General features: G+C 41.8%; 1 protein-coding gene across 9 annotated transcripts in view; it reads right to left on the bottom strand.

The window, feature by feature from the left end:
• Positions 1 to 2333: 2333 nt before the first annotated feature.
• DOCK3 (dedicator of cytokinesis 3) overlaps positions 2334 to 22401 on the bottom strand; it is a 184872-nt gene continuing 164804 nt past the window's right edge. For 3 of the 9 annotated variants that reach the window (XM_061346906.1, XM_061346903.1, XM_061346905.1), the window contains 10 exons: positions 21571 to 21687; positions 20323 to 20444; positions 18704 to 18839; positions 18075 to 18156; positions 16009 to 16161; positions 12423 to 12541; positions 11484 to 11571; positions 8007 to 8129; positions 7340 to 7422; positions 2334 to 6842 (listed from right to left, as the gene is read on the bottom strand). In XM_061346906.1, coding sequence (XP_061202890.1) covers positions 6336 to 6842; positions 7340 to 7422; positions 8007 to 8129; positions 11484 to 11571; positions 12423 to 12541; positions 16009 to 16161; positions 18075 to 18156; positions 18704 to 18839; positions 20323 to 20444; positions 21571 to 21687 — 1530 coding nt within the window. In that variant the 3' untranslated portion in view covers positions 2334 to 6335. The remainder of the gene's footprint in view (positions 6843 to 7339; positions 7423 to 8006; positions 8130 to 11483; positions 11572 to 12422; positions 12542 to 16008; positions 16162 to 18074; positions 18157 to 18703; positions 18840 to 20322; positions 20445 to 21570; positions 21688 to 22401) is intronic. The other 6 variants (XM_061346908.1, XM_061346912.1, XM_061346904.1 and 3 more) reach the window with 5 other exon arrangements.

The following is a 22401-nucleotide window of genomic DNA, read 5'->3' as shown; positions in this document are numbered from 1 at the left end:
TCATTATATCCTTCTGCTTGCCTCTTGTTACACCATATCCACACTCCTTGCCCAGGTTTTGGTGCCCCACAATGCCAGAGGTACATTGGCAAGTGACAGAAATTCAGCGTAGGGCCACAGAGAGGGTTTGCGTTGGAGCGCTTCCCCTCTTAGCAGGGGCTGAGGGAGCTGGGCTTGTTCAGCCTAGACGATGGAGGGCTTTGCAGGGAGGATGTAACAGACTTGTATTGCCTATGGTGAGGTTTCCATGACACTGGTGCAAGACGGGAGCACTGTATGTGGCAATGGCCTTAAACATTGGGGTCAGGCTTAGTAGAAAGAGCAGCTTTTGCTATAATGTGAATCAGACCTGGGAAGCTGTTTCCCGAGGCGTGTGTACTGCCTGGGATGGAAGTTTTTCAGAATGTCCTGGGTTCAGATGTAACAGTAATTTTTCTCCTTAGTATCTCTCTGGTGCAGTGCTGTGTTTTCAAGTTTAGTCTGAGAACAGTGCTGATAACACACCAATGGTTTAGTTGTTACTAAATAATGCTTAGTCCAGTCAAGGACTTCAGTCTCATGCTCTCTGCCAGTGAGGAGGGGCACGGGAAGCCAGGAGGGAGCAGGGACAGGACACCTTACCCAAAGTAGCCAAAGAGGTATTCCATACCACAGCACATCATGCCCCTGAAGGGCATATGGCTGCTTGGGTCAGGCTGGGTATAGGTCAGCGGGTGGTGAGCAATTGTATTGTGCATCACTTGTGTTTGTTGTTGTTGGTTTGTTGTCTTTTTTTTTTCTTTTCCCTTTTTAGTTTTATATTTTCTCCCCTTGTTATTTCCCTTATCATTATTACTGGTGGTAGCAGCAGTAGTTTTGTTTTGCATTGTACTTTAGTTACTGGGCTGTTATCTCAACCTGTGGGGTTTACATGCTTTCAGTTCTCCTCCCCATCCCTCCAGGAGCAGGGGGGAGAAAGTCGGGGAATGGTGAGTCAGTGGTGGCATGGTTCTGAGTTACCAGCTGGGCTTGAACCATGACATAAACCCATCTGGATAAAACTGTGAGCAACCTGGTATGACTTTGCTTTGAATTGGATGTTCTAGAGATACCAAGCAGGTTCCCTCCCAGCCTGAGTTAATCTTTCATTCCTTACCCTTCATGTCATATCCTCAACATTATGGAAATCACTCGGGTTCCACTGGGCTGTGAAAATACTCCACATTGGGTACAGGGCTGAATCACAGGCACCCTAGCCAGCCCCAGTGATATCCTTTACCTCACCTTTCACTTACTGGTTAAATTTTATTTTAATAAATAAATTAATAATTTATTTAAGTATTTGACTTGCACTATAAAAGTTGCTGGTTTTAACAGAAAGTAGATATTTTTTCTTAACTCTTGTTTAAAGCTGAGGGCTTTACGTATCTTTTGTTGTGCCAAATAAAGTTTTCGATTCCTGTGCTTGGATCTGATTTATACAGCTGTTTTTCAGATGTCAGGGGAACACTTTAGCTAAGGCACACTTTGGTACTTCAGATGCACTTTGAAGTACCTTGTTTCAGTTTTTCTCTTCTAATTATATTTGTTAATGACAAGGGTGGTCTGGCAGTTTGTGTACACCCTGTGGGCAGCTGTTACTAGATTTTACTGCTAAACATCTTTTGGGACAAGATTTGGGTTTTTTTTGTTGGTTCCTCAAGACAGAATGGGAGAAAGGTTACTTTTTCTGTCTCGTGTTCCTTGACCTGCTTAATTAGTGGTAATAGAAGAAAACGCACATCTTTGAGGTTACCTGTGTGTAGAAGTCACTGTGGCCTTTAATTCCCAAAAGCTGTGTTTCTGTGTGTATGAATGATTACTGTTCTTTCCCACCTATTCTGTTAAAATGATTGGTATTTAAATACCTAAGATAGAGAAATTACATCACTCCCAAAATGTCTTGCTATTGCAATAAAAGAAGTGATGTGTCACTCATCAAGTAACGATCTGTGCATTGACTTACATCTGGGAGAGCTAATTGCTGATGCAGCTCATCTCTGAAAGTATTGCTTCAAGACCATGTCCCCGGCTGTTCCAGATGTAAATCCATCTGACTGGACTGGCTGGTGGATGTGCCTGGTGCTTGCTTTAAGAAGTTGATATTAAATAGAATAGTGTACTGTCAGCTAAGAGGATAATTGGAAGCTATTTCCTCACAACACCTAACAGCCACAAGGCCCTTTTGGTCACCCCCATTTTCCTCATTGAGACAAAAATGGGAAGCGATGGCTGTTTCCACATTCCTTGTGAACCTGAGGGTTCAGCCTGAGGATAACCTTGGCTGGAGGACAGCAATGAACATACAGCTCTACTGTTTTAATGTCAGGTATTAATCTTTAATTCCACATCACAGCAGTCGAGTGAATGGGTAAGGGAAAGAAACCCAAAACAAATGGTAGATATTTACATCTAAAATTCACACCACTTATTTGTTGGTTCTGGAAACATGCTATCACAATATATACAATGAAGTACCTTTAGGACACTTGTACAAATTATTTTGTTTCCTTTTAAATTGGATTTCCATTATAGATAAGATAGCTGTTTTCATTTTATTTTAAACATGAATACACAAAAGAGAAGTGGTTAGAGGTTTTTGCCTTTTTTAAATAAGCACAGAATGCCAGAGGTTAAAAACACATTTACAGGGCAGAATACCAGTCAGACATCACAATCTATACATTTTTTGCTCAATTTCCTGTACAAATACACAGCATTCAAATGGGGGTATTTACAAAGAAGCATGATCAGAGGAAATTTTAAATATCACATAATTTGTTTCCCAAAGGCTCTTGCTCTCTCCAGCCTCCCCAGTTTTGGCTGATTCTCCCACACAAGGGATATGCAATATCCCTTACCTAAGAAAGGGTAAGTAAGCTAAAAACCAAAAGGAGGAAAAGAATCTTGGTCTTGCACATAGTAATAAACCCGACCCAACCACTGGAGAAAAACTGTAGGATTCAGAGAAATTGTTTTAACTGCTTTTCTTCTACTACTGTAGTTCCTTCTCATTTTTTTTTCAGATGGGGCCAGTGAGAGATTTGTAGCAGAATTCCACCAATTTTCTCAGGAGTACACATGCTATTTTGTTACGCAAAGAAAACCCAATGAAGGCAAGTACATACTAAGTTTGAATTACAGTTAAATATAGAATGACAAGGTCCTGTTCAAAACATCCTGTTGCTGTGGTTTATACAAGGAATCTTCAGTCCTGCCGGGCAAGTGCAACAACTGCTGTTGCTTCCTCCTACTCCAGAACTGAGCTTGGTGTTGGAGTTGTACTATGCTGTAAGACACCTCACCCTACAGAGAAGTATTAGTTCCAAGAAGTATTAGTTCTGACATTCCCAAAATCTTAATTCTTTCTGTCTTCTGTCCCCTTTAAGGCAAGCACTGAAAAGGGAGACAGAACACTTGGTAGATACCAGAACAGTAACACAAATTTAACTCCACAGAAGCTTAAATTTGGTAAATTCAGTGATTTATTCTGTCCTTCTCTGTGTGGCACTGCCATTAACAAGGCATTTATATACATGATCTGATTGATCTTCAAACCCTTACAAATACATAGTAATGTCAGACTCCCAAAATGGACTCACTGCTGTAGTACTATGTCTTTCATCAGAGCAGGATGGTATGTTTTGGGAGACTGATTAGAGCTCTAGTGGGCAGGTTTTCCAGCTGACTGGGACTTAGTCCCATGTTAGTTGCATTCTTGGTTTTATTTGCAAGACCTGCTGGTTTTTTTTGCAATAAGGAAGCTCAGTAAGTCACTACATTTACTACTGTTAATCTTCCTGCCAAACAATAACAAAAACCAACCAAATAAACTCAAAAAAAAACCCCATTAGGGGCAGGGGAGATGGAACTGAATACTTAATTCTCTTGAAGCCTTCACTTGAAGTCTCAGTCAGACTGGAGAATAGCATATGTGAACATATTTCACTCACTTCTGAGGAATTATCTTGACTTACCTTCACCAAAACCATGATTTTGAGTTGAGTTTTCACACGTGTTCTATACCAGAGATCCAGCTTGGTTCTCTAATGGTTAGGACCGTCCTAGCATTGGAAAACTTCCTGCTGGAGATGAAACACCCACTATAGGCCAGGTTTTATTATTGTTGTCTTAATTGTGAAGGATATAATGATTACAAGCAGCCTGTGTTAGTAACAAAATAGAGGAAGCAAGAGAGACTTTGTTCCAGCCAAACAGGCCATTTAAGAAACAAATTCATAACTTAGTAGTTTTGCATGGGCTAGAGCTTGAGAAAGAAAATAAACAAATCCTCTTAAAATCCCCTTCATACAACCGCTGAGTCCAGGCTTTGTACAAACAGACCATCTTTAGGAGAGTTCAGAAGCAATGTACTCTGCCCAGTCCTGTATTTAGAGGTAGTGCTAAAGGTGACCTGTAAAAGATTTATAATAATCCTTTTTTGCTTCTTTATGCTGTTTGTGGCGTGAGAAACTCAGTGGTTAGGGCAAGAATTCAGTATAAAAATTGAGTGCTATTCCTGTTTCTGACACTAATTTTTATAGTGGAGGTAAGTCTCTGACCTGAATTTGCTTCAGATTTCTCAGGGGTAAGAAAGAGGGTGGTAGGTTTCCACCCTCTGGAGCATGCTTTGGAGTTGGTGGTGAAGGGGGTTCTAAGGAAGGCTGAGATGGGCATGGTCAGGGGAAGGAACGTTGCTTATCTAAATACAGTAAGTATTTGATACTCTCAAAATTTCTTGGAAAAAAAAATTAGGAAAACAGGAATGAAAAGATTTCTCAGTGTTCTTTTGAAAGAACAGATGTTGGTTCTGTTACCCACAGAATTTTTTCCTGGTTTGTCATGTACTTGAACTAAGCAAATACTGATTAAAAGGCTTGTTTGGTGTTCATAGGCTTGTACTGTCTTCACCGCTGCATAACTCTGTTTCTTGGATTTGTTCCGGAATCTGTCAATAAAAACAAAGGTGGTGATGGAGGGGTTGGGAGGAAGGCTGTATTGCTGCCTGAGGACAAAAGAAATCAACCTTCCAGAATAGAGAAGAAGAAGCTCTTAAAGCTTCTCTATACATTCTAAAGAAGCAAAAGAGGAAAGCAACATTTCTTCTTTACAGGTTGCCTTTAAGATCCCTGACTCTAGGGTGTACACTATATACTGGGCAGTTCTTGAATGTTGGTGTTCTCCGTCTACTCTGAGGGATGAAGACTCTTTCTGCACACCAGCTGCAGTGAGGTTTTTGGGGGACTGAGGACATTATGATAACAGGGAATGAATCTCAGCTCCTGGGGGATGGAATTAGGTGAGAACTGTGATGTTCAGCCCTGAGGCAAGGATTCTTGGATATGATGCATGTAAGCCACCTTAACTTTCCTGGCTGGGTCAATCAACCAGCTTGTGGCATAAGAAACTCAATTTGGTTATGTTTTTCTTTATTTTTTTTTTTATTTTTTATTATTTTTTTTTTAACTGGAATAGAAATGCTGGTGTCAACAGCCTGCCCAAAGCTGGGCACGGGAAAGGCCTACAATTAGGTTGCAGCTCCAATGGCTACTAACCCCCTCTCATTCTGTAGCACAGATGAATAGCATATGGTTCCAATGAGAAAGCAGGTTGGTTTAGCCAGTGAAAGCCAAATTTAAGAAATCAAACAGTACATAAAAAACAAAGGAGGCAGAGTTTGCTGGAAATGATATCTTGGAAATCAGTGCATCAGCACTGGTTAGATTGCCTCAGCACCTATGAACCAATGCAGGGAGATCACTGCACAGATATGTACAATCCTGCTCTCAAAAGAGCCAATTTCTTCTTAGAATTTCTATCTTTTCACAGCCTGCAGCTCATGCACCTTCCAGCCTGACAGTTCATAGAATCCCTGATTTCAGCAATGAGCTTTCACTTCTGTACAGCAAAGAAATAGGTCCCTAGTGCAACTGCTTCTACTTGTGTGCGTCTCAGAACCAGGAGGAAAGCAGTTTCAAAATCAACTTGCCACATTCCCCCTTTTTTCCCCCCCTCTGCTTAAAAGTATATTTTTCAGCTTCTACCAGTCTCTATGGCTCGTCTGCCATACGATGTGGTTAAGAAACTGCAGAAGGAGTAAACTGTCCACTGCACAGAAAGTTAAAAAACATAACGGAAAGGTGTAAAAAGAAATTAAAAAGGAAAGCAGCAACCTCCCATGCTGGCCCGATTCCTCTGGGGCTCCAGACATAAACTTGCGGCAGTAGAAAATCGGTTTGCTGTTCTCCGAGTCCTCCTCTCTCTGCTTTGTAGTCAGACCTGGAATGACGATGCAGGCTGCTCACCAGGAGTTGTCCCTACTGCTCGCTGATGCCATGCTCCCATGCTACCCTGGCCTGCTCTTCCTTTCCACCGCTCACTGGTTGGGACACTTTACGATGCAGTGGGCGGTGTTTGTCATCATCTTCAATGATCATCCCCTCCTCGTTCTCCATGTTTGGCAGCCGGGAGTGGTAAGGTTTGGGGGGTAGAGCAGGAGGGTCCATGGTGTCCTGAGGAATGACTCCAGTTGGAGCAGAGTGGCTTCGGCATGGCTGGGACTTGAGCGACTCTAGGACATCAGGCTCAGAGAGACTGTACCTGACAGGGAGGTAGGGTGTCTCTAGATCTTCATCAGTGTTCCAGGCCTGGCTGGGGACAGAATCCATGGTGTCTGTGCGAGGAGGTGGTTCAGAAGAATGTCCAAAATTGCTTTCACTCAAGGAAGAAACACCACTGCTGGCACTACCGGATAAAGTGGAGTTACTTCCATCTAGACCAGACTGCGGACTGGTGGGTGATGCAGGGATAGGATGAAGAGGGGACTGTTCAGAGAAAAACAAAACCAGGTTAAAATAGACAAAAGGAGGCAGTGCTGCACCTTGTTCCATATTGCAGCTTTTGACAGTGATGTTAAGAATGGTGCAGTTCTGTTTGTGTTCAGAATGTCGATGATTGACTGCATTACATGTGCCCTCCCCTGACTTGTATGAAATTACCTCCTGTGGGCAGACAAGTGCATTTACCACCACCAGAGCTGTTAAACAGTAGTTGAGGTGAGAACTGGGGTGCCTGCATCACGGTATATGATGCAAAGAAGGAAAGTGAAAGAGCCTAGAACATGTGTAAGTTACTTCTATAGAATTCAACTCTGGAATAGATTATGATGAGCTTCCAGTGGATTTTCTCATATGTAAATTACTAGCATGTTAAAAACAGTGTTACTGTATTCAAAAGCTGCTTGGAGGGGGCAGAATAGGGGGAATCCTTCAGGAGTTTGTTATTTTTCTTCTACACCCCTCTCTGCTTTCCTGCTTTTTACCTTGCGCAACGTTCGTGCAGGCAGTGCCGGAGGAGCATCACTGAGCTGGTGGTGGAAGGCATCAAAGTGCAGTGAGTAGTGTCCTGGAATGAGACAAGGATCAGAAATGCAGACTGGTGCTACCTCACTGTAGCCAAAGAGCTGGGGTTTATGCTCTGTAATGCCAGGTTACAGCTCCAAATGCTGGTAACTCCAACCTAGAATTTCCTTTCTGACAAGTATTGTAGAGTGCATCTGTCATACACAAAATGCTAACGGGAAGTGCAGTGATATTTCCACCCACCCCTGTTATCAAGGATCTCATGGCAAGGCAACAGGCTCATGAAACAATGAACTTTTGAAGTTTCATTTGATAGCTTTGTAACCGTAAATTACTACTAACTATGGTCACGAAGCCAGGCCAAGTTTCACACTTGCACACCTAATTCTACTTGAAAAGATACACTAGTCGATATTACTGTGAGGACTGCAACAAATTTGAAGATTTTGAGAAAAAGAACTGAAAACTTTGTCCAGTGCAAACAGAGCAGACCAGGAAGGACTTTGGGTTTTTGCTTCTGATTCGTTTTCATGTGGTGGTGGGGGAAAAAGACCACAGTCAGCTTTCAGATGGTGTAGATTTCTCTCCGCAGGATTTATGCAGCAGGCCTACTGGGCATTTCCTTACCATGGGGCAGGCTTCGGGGAGGCACTGGTAGGGCCAAGATGCTCCCAGCGTGGGCAGACAGGAATGGCAGGGTCTCTCTGGTTCCGCTGTCTAGGCTCCAGCTACTGGGCGCTGCTGGCACAGCTGAAGGATTGAAACAGATTTAACTTGGGAAATATAACAGGGGGTTGTGAGGCTGCCCAGAAGGACTGGCTTTCCAGTGGGCTCTTCAGCAGTAGAGAGACAGATTGTAGGGACTTGAACAGGAGGATTGAAAGCATACAAAGACATTGTCTAGTCTACAGTGTGTTAAGTAAGTTTATAGGTTGCTTAGTTAAGGAAGCAAGAGTTAGATGATTGTAGTGTTAGTCTGCCCATCTCCCCGCCATGACCCCTTGGCTCATTTCTCTCAGGTCTGAAGAGCAGTAGAACTCTGCTAGGGTTTTTTCTTGCAAACCACTGACAAAGTAGAAATGAAATCTCACCGATGGAACAGCAGCTAGATCTCTGCTTGGTGGTAAGTGATGGCAGAGCAAGAAAGGAACACGTGGCAGAACCCACATGAAACACAGGAAGACCTGTTGCTACACTACAGTTTCTAAGTGAGCACTGAATAAAGGACATGAGGGAAGTCACACCTCAGTCTGTTATAAAAGAAATCATGACTTTAAAGCCCTGATTTACTAAGCTACAGAGTTGGTCAAGAATTTTGATCAGAGTTCAAGAGAGACAGCAGTTCAGACTCCTTGTATTAGTCACCTGAAGAGATCATGTCTTGTTAATCAGGAAGTATAGAGAGAGGAAGGCTTTGCTCATGACAGAGATACTGAGTATGATTTTTGTGAATCTGATTTTTTTTTTTCAGAAATAAAAGCTGCTTCTAACAATAACAGTTTTCAAGACCTTGAGAATTCTGTCAACTTTAAACATTAAAATGCACCTTCCTTTCTTCCAAACACACTGCAAGACCTAATTATTTCTGAGAAGATAGACAGGCAATAATTGTTATGTGTATTTAAAAACAGTAAGCAATTTCTTCAGATTAGCAAAGAAAAAAGGAAAACAAAATAACTCAGTGAGGCCTACCAAAGAAAACTGAGATAAGAACAGCTGTTTCCATCTTCCATTGGAAAATGGAAGCCTGGAGAAATAAACACGGAATTTGACAGTTGAAGAAGATTTCTCCTTAATTAAAATCCCTGCAGCCATGTTTTGGCATGTTTCTTTTCTAAAATGACTCTGAAAGGTTGCTTTGGTGTTATTTTTTCTCCTTAGTTCATGAGTTAACATGAACACAGGCTGCCTGAGACCTAAAACTCCCTAAAGCAAAAAAGGTTGCAAAGTGACAGCTTCATAAGACAGAAGAAACCCCATAAAGTAAATGTTTTTAAAGAAAGACCCTCAAACTGAGAAAGGCACACAAAGAAGACAGTAAGAAACTTGACAGAGAACAGATTCAAACCAAGGGCTACGTCTCAAGACAAGTAATGTGGCTTCAGGTGAATTTTCTGAGCACCCTGTACACATGCCAGAGTGCTCTCATCTGCACTACTGCCTTAGGTGTTAGCTAAAACAGAGGGACAAGATGCATAACAATTTCCTGCAGTTTATCAGCAGCAAGTGAAAAGGGCAGAACAAAACCTCAGTGGCTTGGCCTGTTAAGTGAGTGCTGTGCTTGGCTTTTGTTTTGGTTTGGTTTTTTGAACACTGAGACGCAGAATAAGAATGTGAAGAAGAGAACCTGGTACCCCAGTGCATAATCCATTTATACTTTCCCAGTATTCCCTTATTCATAGCCTTTTTACTCCTATTTAGGAGTGCTGGAAATCCTAAGGTTAGATGCTGCTGGAGAGTGATTGCTGCCTGTTAAAACCAGTGTTTTATCCAAAGTGCTTCATGGAGGAACCTAACCAGGGAGCTCCCAGTGCTCTGTCCTAGCCCATCTCTCTCTCAGTAACCGTGTTCAGTGGCCAAGTTTAATTAGTAGGGAAGCTTCATTTGAACCATTCTGCTCCAGGCGACTGATGTCACCCTGCTGTCAGTGAGAATTAGTGAGCTGAGCTTCTGACATGGCAAGGAAGGGGGTGGGTGAATTCACAGGGAATGACTGTTAACAAAACCCAAGACACATGGCATCCTGACTTGGAATGATGATGCCTGTAACTGCGTTGATGCTACCAACCTGGCTGAAGAGCTGGGATTCCCATCACACCATTCCCTAAGAACGTTTACTGGACATCACTGGTGTCTTTCATGGTTTCTTTGGGCTTCTGGAGGTGATTCTGCCTTTGATCCCCTTCTTTTTGCACTATATACTACACTCTTGCACAGGATTGCCCACAAATACAAATTTAAGTATTCTTCCCAGAGAGCTAATAAATACTTACTTCCTTTTCTAGATCTTTCTCCTGTCCCGTAAAAAGATCTCTGTTGTATGTTCAGTTCAAACTAACACTTCAGCTAAAAATGGAGCTCTTCACCCCTAACCCCCTACTCTGAACTCTGTTGTCATCATTTCTTATTGTCATCAAGCCATTGTTCTACCATTTCATCAGAGCTGTAGGTTGGCTCTTGGTTTCAAGCTGGACTGCTCCATAAGGCTGTGACACTGGTAACATTGTGGATGCTGAGTTTTTAGAAATTCTAAAATAAAATTTGGATTTTTGTTTTCTTAAGATACGAATCAGTTCAGGCACAGTCACTGAAACCAAACTACTGATAAAAGTCTCATGGAGTGCATTCTGTAGGTCAGACTAGAGCGTTGCGTTGGTTTTCCCTGGCCTTAGAAACCTTGTAAGGTACTGTTTTTCCCAGCAGTACACAAGACTGTTGCTTGCTGGGGCAGCCTTCTGGCCTCAGATTTTGACTCGGGAATTTTGCTCTTTTCTGCTATTTCAGAATGCTGCTTTTTAGGTAATTTTTTTTGAGCCTATCACTTTGTCCATGCCACTCCTTTCACAAGCTCCTCCTTTTCTCTGGCCCCAAACAAACCAACTCTTGCTCTTCTTTCACATTTCTTTCTCTGCAGAGGCTCTGCCTATTTTTTTCAAAGCAATGACATGAGAAAGTATACATTCCTAATAATAAACTTCAATAAACATAAAACTACCCCAGAAAGGCATTCCAGGAGATGTTAATATTTGGGAAAATAAATGCACATTAAAAAAAGCAGGATTTTAAAGTACAGTCCAAATCATGCACTCGTCTTTCAGACAGCTTCTCATGTGCTGCTTTGGAAGTTTTGCTGGAGAAAGGCTGCAGGATTTGTTTCAGTAACAAGCTTTCTGAAATAAAGAGGTTTGTGCAACTCCACCCTTGTGTGAATGATCTGAAATGACCAGAGGTTGGCAGAAGGCCCAGTTAATTAAACTGTTAATTAAAACAATGTGAAGGAACGCACTCTGCCAGGAGATGCAAAAGCCCATTCATTACTTGCTGTAGCGTGAACAGAGGAATAGTATTTTAGAAAGCATGCATGCCAACTAGGACAAAGAGTACCTTTCTCAGCCACAGACAGGTTGGGATCACTGCAGGGTTTGCATGGTCCAATCATCTGTTGGATCAAGGCGCGCTGGAAGTTTGGAGGCTAAGGGAGAACAGAGTTAGCTGTGCAGAACCCTCAGGCTTCTTTTAAACAAAGTTTCTTAACTAAAAAAATCACGGGAACCTGAGGCTGTGTCTACCTTAGCGAGTACTGCAGTGCAGCACTAGTGCATCTAGAGAGGGTAACAGTGCCAAGGACCCATGTGCCATGATGCTTGTTTTCTCTGGAGGAGTTACTTCAAACTAGGTTTGGCCTTGTCTCGTGCCCATTATCAGCTTGAATACATTATGTGCCCTTATGGAGCTCACCTTTTGCTTTGGTATCATGTGAACTGAGTGTGCATGCTCCAAGGTTTGCATGCTGTGAGGGAGTCCTCTGATGTGAACTGAAGTGATTCCCTTCAAAAGTGCACGCCAGGGCCAGATTAAAATGTTTACATGCAGGCACTCTTAATTCTTGAGCTTGTCCAGAGAAAGTAGTAGATACAGGCACAGGCTGTTTGGAAACCTTGTACCAGCATATTATTTCAGCCTCTGGAAACCACAATAAAGCTATTGAATCAACTTTGAGGCTAGACTGCAAAGGATGGCCATGGTTCTAGAAAAATTAATAAAATGGTGTGACTCCCTGCAGTAGATCAGGGCTCCCAGGATGAAGTTGGGAAGTCACAAGAGTCCATTTTCACAGGATGCTTTGCAATTTTTAGTCATTACAATTTGTAGCACTTGATTACAAAAGGGTGCGGCTCTAGGGGATGAAAAGTTGCATTGCTTCTGCAGAATGATCCTAAGCTAGGTGTTGTGCTTTCCGGAAATAAGGGAAGCTTTAAGGTGGTCAGAAAGAGTAGAAGTCCCAGTTTCAGGGGTTGAACTGACAGAAATGAGATCTGCTACCTGTCCGTTTTCCATAATAGCTGCGGGATACATGGCGCTGCTGGGTCGGTCCCGATGGGCTGGCAGCAACATCATCATCTCCCGAGAGTGGCGGTACTTATCTGGTAGAGAGGGAGAGCCTGTAAACAAGTGAGAGCAATCACGTACACGTGACAAACAACAGCCAGGTCTCCGCATGCCTGGGGATCTACTCCTCCTTGCACTTTGTTCAGACGGATGATCTTACAGGACTCAAGAAAACACGGTGCTGAGCCCACTAAGCAGCTAACTGTTGGTGGGGTGCATAGCACGAGGATGAGGTAACACTGGCTTGTCATAGACAGTTAAGGACATACCACATGAAGGGTATAAGATGATAAGATGCATGTGTCCCTAGCTGCCTGTTGGAAAGTGTTTCCTCTTAAATGACAAAAAAAGAAGCGGGCATCTGTGTGAAATCAGCTGCTGTACAATGCCTGATGCTCCCTTGCTCCATAAAGTGTTGCAGAGTTACAGAACTCCATAAAATTGTGCATTTTAGGACTCAATGTGGAAGAAAGGGATAAAAGCTGGAAGTTACAGGAAGCTACTTCATTCCTCAGTTCTCGTAGAGACAGTCTGAGGTTTTACCATTTAGCTGGTGATACTTTGGTCAGCTTCTTCTTTGTTACAGCAAAACAAAACCCAACAGGAAACAGAATTGTCTATAAATGTGGGTGGCGCTTTGCTTACAATGCTGCTGGGTAACATATGAGTACTGCTGAGCATGTTGGTATCTGAGCCATTTTATGACAGCAGAAATTTTACCAGTGCTTAGAGTTAGCTAGTAGGAATATACTTGACTTAACTCTTAGTTATCTGTATAGTTGCCATTTAAAATGTTGGGGTATTTAATGTAAGCTTCCTGGCATGTGGAATTACTTGGGACTTGCATTCTTCAAGGTGTCACGTAACAATATGCCTTCTGATATGCAACATTTGACAATGGATTTCCCAAGAGAATGATTCTCATTAGTGACTTCCTCTATTCTGATATTACTGATACATGCATCCCTTGGGATGCACAGTATTAGGCAGGAATTGATGTTCTGAAGCTGCTGGAGTGAGCTTTAATTTGCACTGCTAATTTCATTGCGTCACAGACACGCACTTAACAGATGGCAGCACACAGCGCATTCCAGAGCCATGCCGGCTGTTGGGAATACATGCCTGCTTTGCAAACTTTCCACAACCACACACATTACCTGAGCAGCACTCCAACATATGAGCAAAGGCATTGGTGCTGGTTAATGCAGCTTTTACCCCAGCAAAAGCAAACATGCAGTTTTGGGGACTGATACTCAGCACACAGTGGAAGGAACAATGCGTCCAGCAGAATGCAGGATAAGGTCCTACAATTGCAACAATTCCATCAGGGGTGGCAGATCCCAGATTAATCTACACCCCCACTCCGACATGAACAGCCGCAGAGTATCTGCATTCTAGTTCCGAACTCATTTTCTCCCCAGACATAAAACAGAAACATAATTAGACAACATTATTTGCTCTTATATACAACATCAGCTTGGAAAACACAGTGTTAACGCTTTATGCTGAGTCTCTTTTACTCACACATCACAGATAGTCCTGTTTCTGCATGACCAATGTAAGGATGCTGAACATTTAGGTGTGCCCAGAACTACATCACAGCACAACCTACACTGTAAACTTTTCCTTTTTATCTTGCTATCCTTGTTCTTTTATATCTAAAATGCAAACCACCTTTATGTGCCATCACTTTGTATGGGATTATAGTTTCCACAGACCTTGCTCTGCATAACCTGAAAAATCCCATATGTGCTAAGGAAGGTGGCAGTCTAGTTTACAGAACAGCTCTGCTGTTTGGTACCCTAAATTTGAAATAACTATAGCTATAGGATTGTAACAGATAATGCCAAGTATCCAGTCTGCAACCAAAATGAAGTACTGATACTTTTGAATTGTGGGCCATGAGAGGAGTGGCTGTAACTGAAGCTCTTATTAATAGTCAGGCCTGCTTCTTTGCACAGAGAGTGAGCACAACTATCATGGCTCCTCTCACAGACTGTTAGGCTTAAAAAACAAAGTCAAAAAAACTTTCAAAAGCTTCCAGAGCGGCCCGTGGCCATATAAAACACTGCAGCATGTATCAGGGCTTACTCCTTTTAGCTTGGTACACTGCATGTATGCTGCACTGAATGTACTATTAATGAGAGAGAAAAACCTATGCTGAGGCAGAGGTAGTTTTTCTTTTTTAATTATGAAAATGCTAATCTAATTGTGACAAGTAGCAGTTTTAAGGAATGGAACTGACAATGTAGTTAAACTCCAAAATCAATGAATCCCTTCTCCTGATGCCTCATTTTCATTACTGTTATGAAAACAGTTCTCTCCTGCATCAAATCGTAACTTTTTTTGCTTTATGAAGGAAGTTTTTAATGTGAGCACATGGGTTCTTGCAAAGTGCTGAGTAAGACACCAGGACTCTTCCTACACCTTGAAAAGGGGCCTGTGTTGAGGAAGGAGTAGGAATGCTTTAAGAGGCGAGTCATCTAGTGTCAAGTGGGAAGTGCTTTTAGAGCAACTGGAGGAGTCCCAGTCATATTTTAAATGAAGTTACTGAAAACCCCCATACCAATTCCTAGCTCTTGCCAGGCTGCTTTGCATTACAATTTCTGCTAAACAAACATGAGCTTATGCAATCTTTTAACTGCAGTAAGGTTAGAGCACTTCTGAGTCACCTCAAATGAAGCCAAACCAAACTTTGAATTTATTGATTCTCCATCCAAAACCTTTGTTGCTTTCTTAATAGGGAAGAAGCTTGTTCATCTGAAACAGTAACTAGTAAAGCCTTTATCATTAGCACAGTTAGAAAGTTCTTACTGTGTTCTGATCACAATTCTGTTTAAGAATTTTGCTCTAACTTGTTTGTATTACAACAAATGTAAGGATTGCTGCTTTAATCTGCTGTTCAGTGATATCAAGTAATTAATCTATTGTCTGGATAAGTATCCTTTAAAATTTTTGGATTAATGGCTTTATTATTTTCTTTGGGCTGGCCATATCATTTGCTATGTTGCTGTTTTAAACATCAGTGAAAGGGTTGTGTTTTGGAAATGAAGAATTGGAAGTATGATTTGAATTTCTGCTGGATTCTTATTACAAACAGCCATGGCTTCCTTCGGTCACTTATAGAACTAATCTGTATTATAGAGATACTCTCAGAACAGTGCTAGTAGCTGAGCTCCAGAAAGGACTCTGCAGTTAAACAGAGAAGGTGGTATCAATATCTGGATAAAAGGATAGTCGGGTTTCATCTCTCATGCTTGAACCAATGAGAGAAGCATTTAAGCACCTGACAAAAAACCTAGAAACCCTACTTAACTATGCTCAAGTTAAAGCCACAGGTGACAAAGATGCTAAGTCAGTAAATTTAGGTGGGCTGTACGAAATGAATTGTTGGGCCTTCGTATACTTCCCATGTGAAATGTGGTTTAGCTGCAGCATCGTGACTATCGTAGCTTTGTTGGCAGTCTCAGCAGAAAGGCCAAGGATTGGATGGGTCATGGTGACTGAACTATCCTCTCACCTCTAGAGGTGGTCCCTCCAGGACAGAGATGAGGCACATTGGTGGGGGCAGCGTGGGGAAACTTGCACGGCTGCCGCCCATGCTGTATCTGCTCTGTGGGTAAATAGAGGGCTTCAGCCTCCAGTGGTGTCAGTCCAGCACCTTTCACCAGCACTAAATTAAAAAGAATATAAATAAATACCAAAAAAAAAAAAAAAGGAAAAAAAAAAGAAAAAAGAAAGGATAGAGGTGCATTGACAGAGCTGCACATGTAAGGTTTCTGAAGTACCTTGCTCCAGCCTCATTTTCACAACCATTAAATTCACCCAATTAAAAAACAAAATAAAAGGAAAAATCACCAAGGAGAAAAAACAAAGCTCTATTACCACAGTGGACCTTAGGTGTAAGGGTTTTTTCTTGTTACAAACAACTCCATTCCAGACAGTGGTGTAGTAATAACCACAGTAGTAAACTTGCACAGTGTGAAACAGAGAACATCTGGGACTTTACTGGAAGTGAAATCCCATTGTCAGTGGGTAACATCTGAATGCTGTGCTCACCTAACTTTAAAGTGAACAAAACGAGCAGAGAAGAAATGTCATATCGTAGGCTAGCAAAACAAGTTAGTAAGAGTGAAGAATAAAATAGATAGATACATATATTGAACTAGTTTAAAAAAAATCATTCTCTTATTGCTTTCTCTTTTTGGTCATTTACAGTGTCTAGTTCTCATCTCTGGGAGGTGCTGTTGGCTCATTCATCAGCACTATACCCTTTGTAGCATTCAGCATTGTTTTCTAAGCAAGAACAAAGAATACAGTGAAGAGGGAAGCTGGTGATGCTGTGAGGTCATCAAGCTCAGAAAGGCTGTCACAGTCTGTCACTGTGAGCACCAAACCCCCAAAGATTCAGACCTCACATGCCAGCTGAGGCATATCCATTTAAGGACATCTTCCTGCCACGACAGCTCTGTACTCAGTCCCTTTTTCCCTGTCCTGTTTGTGCCAGTTTCATCTGGTTACTTCACTATATGAATTGTCATAATTTTCCTTCTAGCCCTTGGTAATTTGTGAAGCTATTTGCCTTTATCTGAGGATGTCCACTTCTCACCTTTGTACTCCATCTGAGCCATAAATTAAATCGCTTAGATGCATTTGTGTCATAACAACAGCCAGTCAATTAAAATTTCACTGTAAGATTGAGCTGGCCTGAGAGAAAGGGCCCTTCTCTGTATTCTCTGTCCATAAGGAGACATACAGTTCTCCTGTATGGAAAAAACAGGTTAGATTTAAATATCAGCCTGTATCTCTGTCTATATCCTGGACACCTTCCTCAGATGCCTGTGGAAAGTGGAGAGAAATTTGTGACTGCAGTTGAGAATCAAAAATGAGAGGAAACAAAACTTGAACAGAAGTTACCAAAGTCAGGCAATTGCACAGAACGGGTCTGCTTCAGCTCTGAGGCTTGGGAAGAAAATGATGAGCAATATCAAGCCCAGCTACTGTAACAGCAGAACCATTATGAATACCCCTGGAGTCTGTTTTTGCATTTTTCCTTTCTTCAAGAATTTCCCAGCAGGGAAGCCCTTCTTTAATGCCAGTGGTTAAAATTCCTATCTTTCAACATTCATTGTATACCTATGCTTTTGTATACACACAGTTCTGCTAAACTGCCTCAAGTTCTATTTTGTGCCATAATTTCATTAAATGCGGAAAATGATTTTTTTTTCCTTTGTGTTCATGATCTCTCTCTTAATTACTGTACCAAAGACTATTCTTATTTTCCTCCTGACTGCCTGCACAGTGCTGTGGCGGAACAATGGAAATCATTATGAAATTTGACTGCCTGAAACCAGCATGTATTAAAGATACATTCCAAAATACTGCTGAAAAAAAAATATAAATCATTAAATCCACTTCTGGAGAATGAAAAGCATTTTTTAAGAAACAGTTTTTGAAGAGGCATTTACAGCTCCGAAAGAGAAACAGCAGTGTATTTCAGTGTAGGTGGTCTCTGGCTGGCGTTGCCAAGTTCAGGGAGTGCCTGCAGAGACACTTAACCCTTCACTTGGATGCATCCGTTCTTACCTCGAGCACTGGAAGGGGCAGAGTTAATCATCTGGGACGGTGCCGAGTGAGTGGAGCTCAGGCTTGAGGTGGAAGGGCTAGCCTGGGATGGGGACAAAACAGAGTCATTGGTGACTGAGCTTTGGTACCTGCAGTTAGGGCAAAGAAGCTGCAGGAGGCAGAGGAATCATTGAGAGAGGACTGAGTGGATCAGTGCATGAGATATTTACCTGCCTCCGATCACCCAGTGCATCCTCTGTCTAGGAAATAGCTTTGGTGCAGGTCACTGATAAGCACTCAGGACTATGGGACTCATTTCACCCTCCCACAAACCAAGAACAATCCTAACTGCGTAAGAACAGGTCAGATAAATAACATGCCAACTAAAATCTCACTTTCTGAGAGCAATGGTGTGATCTTGGACCACCAGATCTGTACAAATACAGTGTCTCCCCCCAAAGCAAACCTGAGTTACTGTGTCACCTTTCTTGACTGATGTTAGACTCTACCTATTCAGCCCTTTGAGAAAAACATCACAGGGCAGATCCAATGTATGTGTGTGGGTGAAGTGTACTCCTCCTAACCATAACCCTCCAGAGCATGTTCTGTGTCGTCTCTGACAGCCGCTGTTGGCTGTGCTGGAGCTGTACCTGCATGTGGTACATGTCTTCAGCAGTCTCCCCCACAGAGCTGTCTGTTAGGATAACCAGGTTTCCTGTCTCACTGGAGGTGTGGGATGACAGAGAGGATGATGAGTGTCGGACTGAACCAAGCAAGTTCAGTGGGCTGGAACAAAACCAGAGACAGAACAAAGGCACATTTTTTGAACCTGTGTTTTACAAGGTGTGCCTAATCCTTTAGGTCACCTCTAGGTGTCAGATGCATTTAAAAATCAGGCCAAGTAAGCTTAAACAAATCCGTAAATGTGAAATAACTGACAATAAGGTCATATGTAAACCAACATAGGATGCAGAATTTTGGAATAAAAGCCATGTTAACATCACATCATGATGCTGGATGCGTATTTGTTTATAACAGAGCTTTCTGAAACCACTCTCATTTTTAATGCTGATGCATGATGAGTGGGAGCAGCTTCAAAAACACGTGCCAAAGGAAGCCAAACACAAGGCACACAGGTCAAAATAGAGTTTTCCTTCTTGCATCTGTTGGGCCTCAGCAAGTTGAAGGCAACTTTGTAGCTGACAGTAAATTAATACAGCCCAGCTGGTGTGCAGGCTGCACCCTCATCACTCAGGAAATCAAATTTTCTTTGTCAGCACACACACAAATACATATTGTGTACCCTAGGGAATCTCCCTTGTTTGCCCTGAGAACTGAAAAAGGCTTTACAGAGAGAGGAATTCTGGAGAAGAAAACTTTATTGGAGACGACAATTGTCAGCTGCTAAGTCACTAAAGTGTAAGAGCTACTCAATTTTAACAGTAAAAACACTGACACCATCCTGGATGGTGTACTCAAGACCAGGCTTCCACAGCTTTTCATGCCAGGCTTTAAAATGAGCTAAGCCATGTAGACCCACCAAGAGAAACCCAACTTGAAGTACAATTAAAGTTCTGTAGCTTCAGTGACATTCCCATCACTGTTTGTCATACTGGCATGGACATGAACATCAAATAATCAATTTTGGCTGGATACAGAACCACTGTTTTGCCCTGAAAATCCCAATTTTTATCCTCCATCGTGATCTCAGTTTTCATAGATGGTATTCAGTTTGAATAAGCATACACATTTTCACATGTTTCTGTGAAGGCTGAGCCATTCTGTGGCATTCTGCTCAAACCATCTCAGCAGCCTTTCTTATATTGGGTTCTGATTTGATCAGAATTATAAAAAACAATGATATGAACATTCTTTGATCCTTAAAAATGGGCACATATTGAGTTGGGTTCTAAATCAAGCAGTAAAATATTCTTTGTGTAAGGACCTATTTATTTGATGTTCACTTAAGAGAAGGTGGAACCTCCAAAGTCAGATTGTATCTAGAGGTCTGAGTAGCAGATGTCTGTTTCTGCTTCTATAGTAAGTGATGGAGTAACACTTGGAGGTGTTCAGCATTTCCTGCAAATTAGATTTCTCTTTTTATTCCATTCCTCAAACTTTAATAATTAGCACTGAATGAAGGCAAAAGGCACTTCTGCCAAAACTCATCCTCCTCCTCTTGCAGTACTGTTACAGCCAGTTCTCAGATCCTTGAATCTTAACAGTGTGCAGAGATCCTGGGTATTTCAGTCAAAGAAAACCAAGGTACCTGTGTCGATGCACCAGCTTTATGCTCTCTGGGCTCATAGGTCCATGTGAAACCAGAACATTGCTGCGTGGTGTACTGGTGCCAGAACAGGCCGGACTCAGCTTATCCAAACCTGGTAACTCCTGCAAAGGAAACATACTTTAGCTAAGTTGGTCATGGAAAATTACAGGTTTTCTTCTCGGAGAAGTCCTTACCTGTTTCCATGTCCTTATTTCCACAGGATAAAGAGCTGTAGTGCTTTAAAACCCCATTCTATTTATTTCCAATAACCCTTTCTAGCCACTGCTTCAGGAATTAAGGAGAAAAATAGAGGTATAATGTGGCCAAAATTACAGCCACCTGCATTTTCCAAAACAAAGGAATGTGCACTCAGCAATACAGATCATGCCCAAACTCTCAAGAAGGGTAGTGAACGAAAACTGTCATCTGTGACCTCTGCAGATCTCATCTGCTTTGAAAGAAAGGCCACACTGTAAAATTCTGGTGCTGTTATTTCTGGCCCTCCTTACATAGTGTTCACTTCTAGAAGTGGAGGAGAAAGCCTTCAAGTGAGAAGCTATCTTTGAAAACACACTGAAAGTAAAGTGCTAATAGATATATTTTAGATAATTCTTTCACATTATAGAAAGATACCCTTTAGTTTGATTGTGGTAATGGTCAAGATTGCATCTAGGTATTCCTAAAGATTCCACTGTACCAACAAGAGGAGAATGCACTGCAAATGTCTGAAACCCATCTGGGAAAGATGCCTTGAGTATAGTTGTCTCAGAATACTGAAGTACAGCAGAGCACACATGGAAGGAAAGGTACCATTCATGGAGGAATTCCAACAGGAGTTTCTGTTGCTGTCTACACAAAAACACTTCTGGAGGGCCTAATCCATGCCATGCTTCTCCAAACTGGAGCAGCTCTTTCAAAGAGCTCAACATCTAACACTTTCTTTTAATCTTTCTTCCTCTGCTTTACATCATTTTCTGCTGTGTAAGGCAGTAATTTAAAATGAAGCTTTACAACTGTTCTGTGGTACAATAAAGGTCACACAAACATTTTAAAATCTAGATTAAATGGAAGGCTAAATTAACATAAAGACTAGGTACAGACTTCCTTCTTGCATAGAAATCAAGAATTCTTTTGATAATCTGGCAATCCAGTAGATTCAGCAATGCTGACTCAAGCCTAGTTCTGTTCTGAACTTTACTGCAACTAACAGACATTAAATCATAACTCGGTTGGAGTATGTCAGCTTACATGGTACAGACTGGATCGCATCATCTGGAACTGGTCTATGAGTTTCTTATGCAAGGGCCGCATTTCTGGGTGTACAAATTTCTCATGGACTGCCAGACCCACTCCTAAGACATGTACCTGGTAAAAAAGAAAAACATCACATCACAAACCCAAATAACTTGTGTCTAAGAGCCTCTCCTGCAGCTCTGGCAATGTGCAAGGGAGTACTCTGAAATATGCCACAGTTCATTTACAAGGCTGCTGGTAATGAAGCAAGCCTAAGGAGGCCTGGCAAGTTCACAGTACTTCAGCAAGTACTTTGTGAGACAAGCACATTTATGTCATGTTGGATTATGTTAAGAGGTAACTGTAAGACATTACCAGCTTGATTCTCTCTCTGGAGTGAACTGCATTACATCCTCACACAGAGGAAATTCCTTCCACCCAGTGTCAGAGAAGGGGTCAAAGCTGCCAACAGAGACTTCTAAAAGGAGTTTCTGATACTCAAGCAGAACAGCAGCACTGACAATGCACAGTCACTCTTTCTGTTGCTTATTATCTATTTTCAAAGGTCACTTTTTCAGAGGTTAAACATACAATACTAGTGGTTGAATGAGATTATATAAGCTCTCAGATGAAAGAGAACAGTGATGATAGTAGGCTGAAGATGTATATAATTCCCTACATGATCCAAAATCTGTACAAACAATAACTAATTAATCTTCAAACATCCTCTTGAGGACTGAAGGGAGATAAGCATTATCTTTATTTTACAGATGGGAAATCTGAAATGCAGTTAAGTGATTTGTTGCAGGAACAGGCCAGGCAGCTCTATTCAGACTTGGACACACT

Source organism: Neopsephotus bourkii, unplaced genomic scaffold (genome assembly GCF_033783945.1).
Source record: "Neopsephotus bourkii isolate Nb327-2 ecotype Australia unplaced genomic scaffold, CSIRO-AGI_Nbou_v1 NB_284, whole genome shotgun sequence".
Lineage (NCBI taxonomy): Eukaryota > Metazoa > Chordata > Aves > Psittaciformes > Psittacidae > Neopsephotus > Neopsephotus bourkii.
This window is presented reverse-complemented; position numbering and strand designations above follow the sequence as displayed.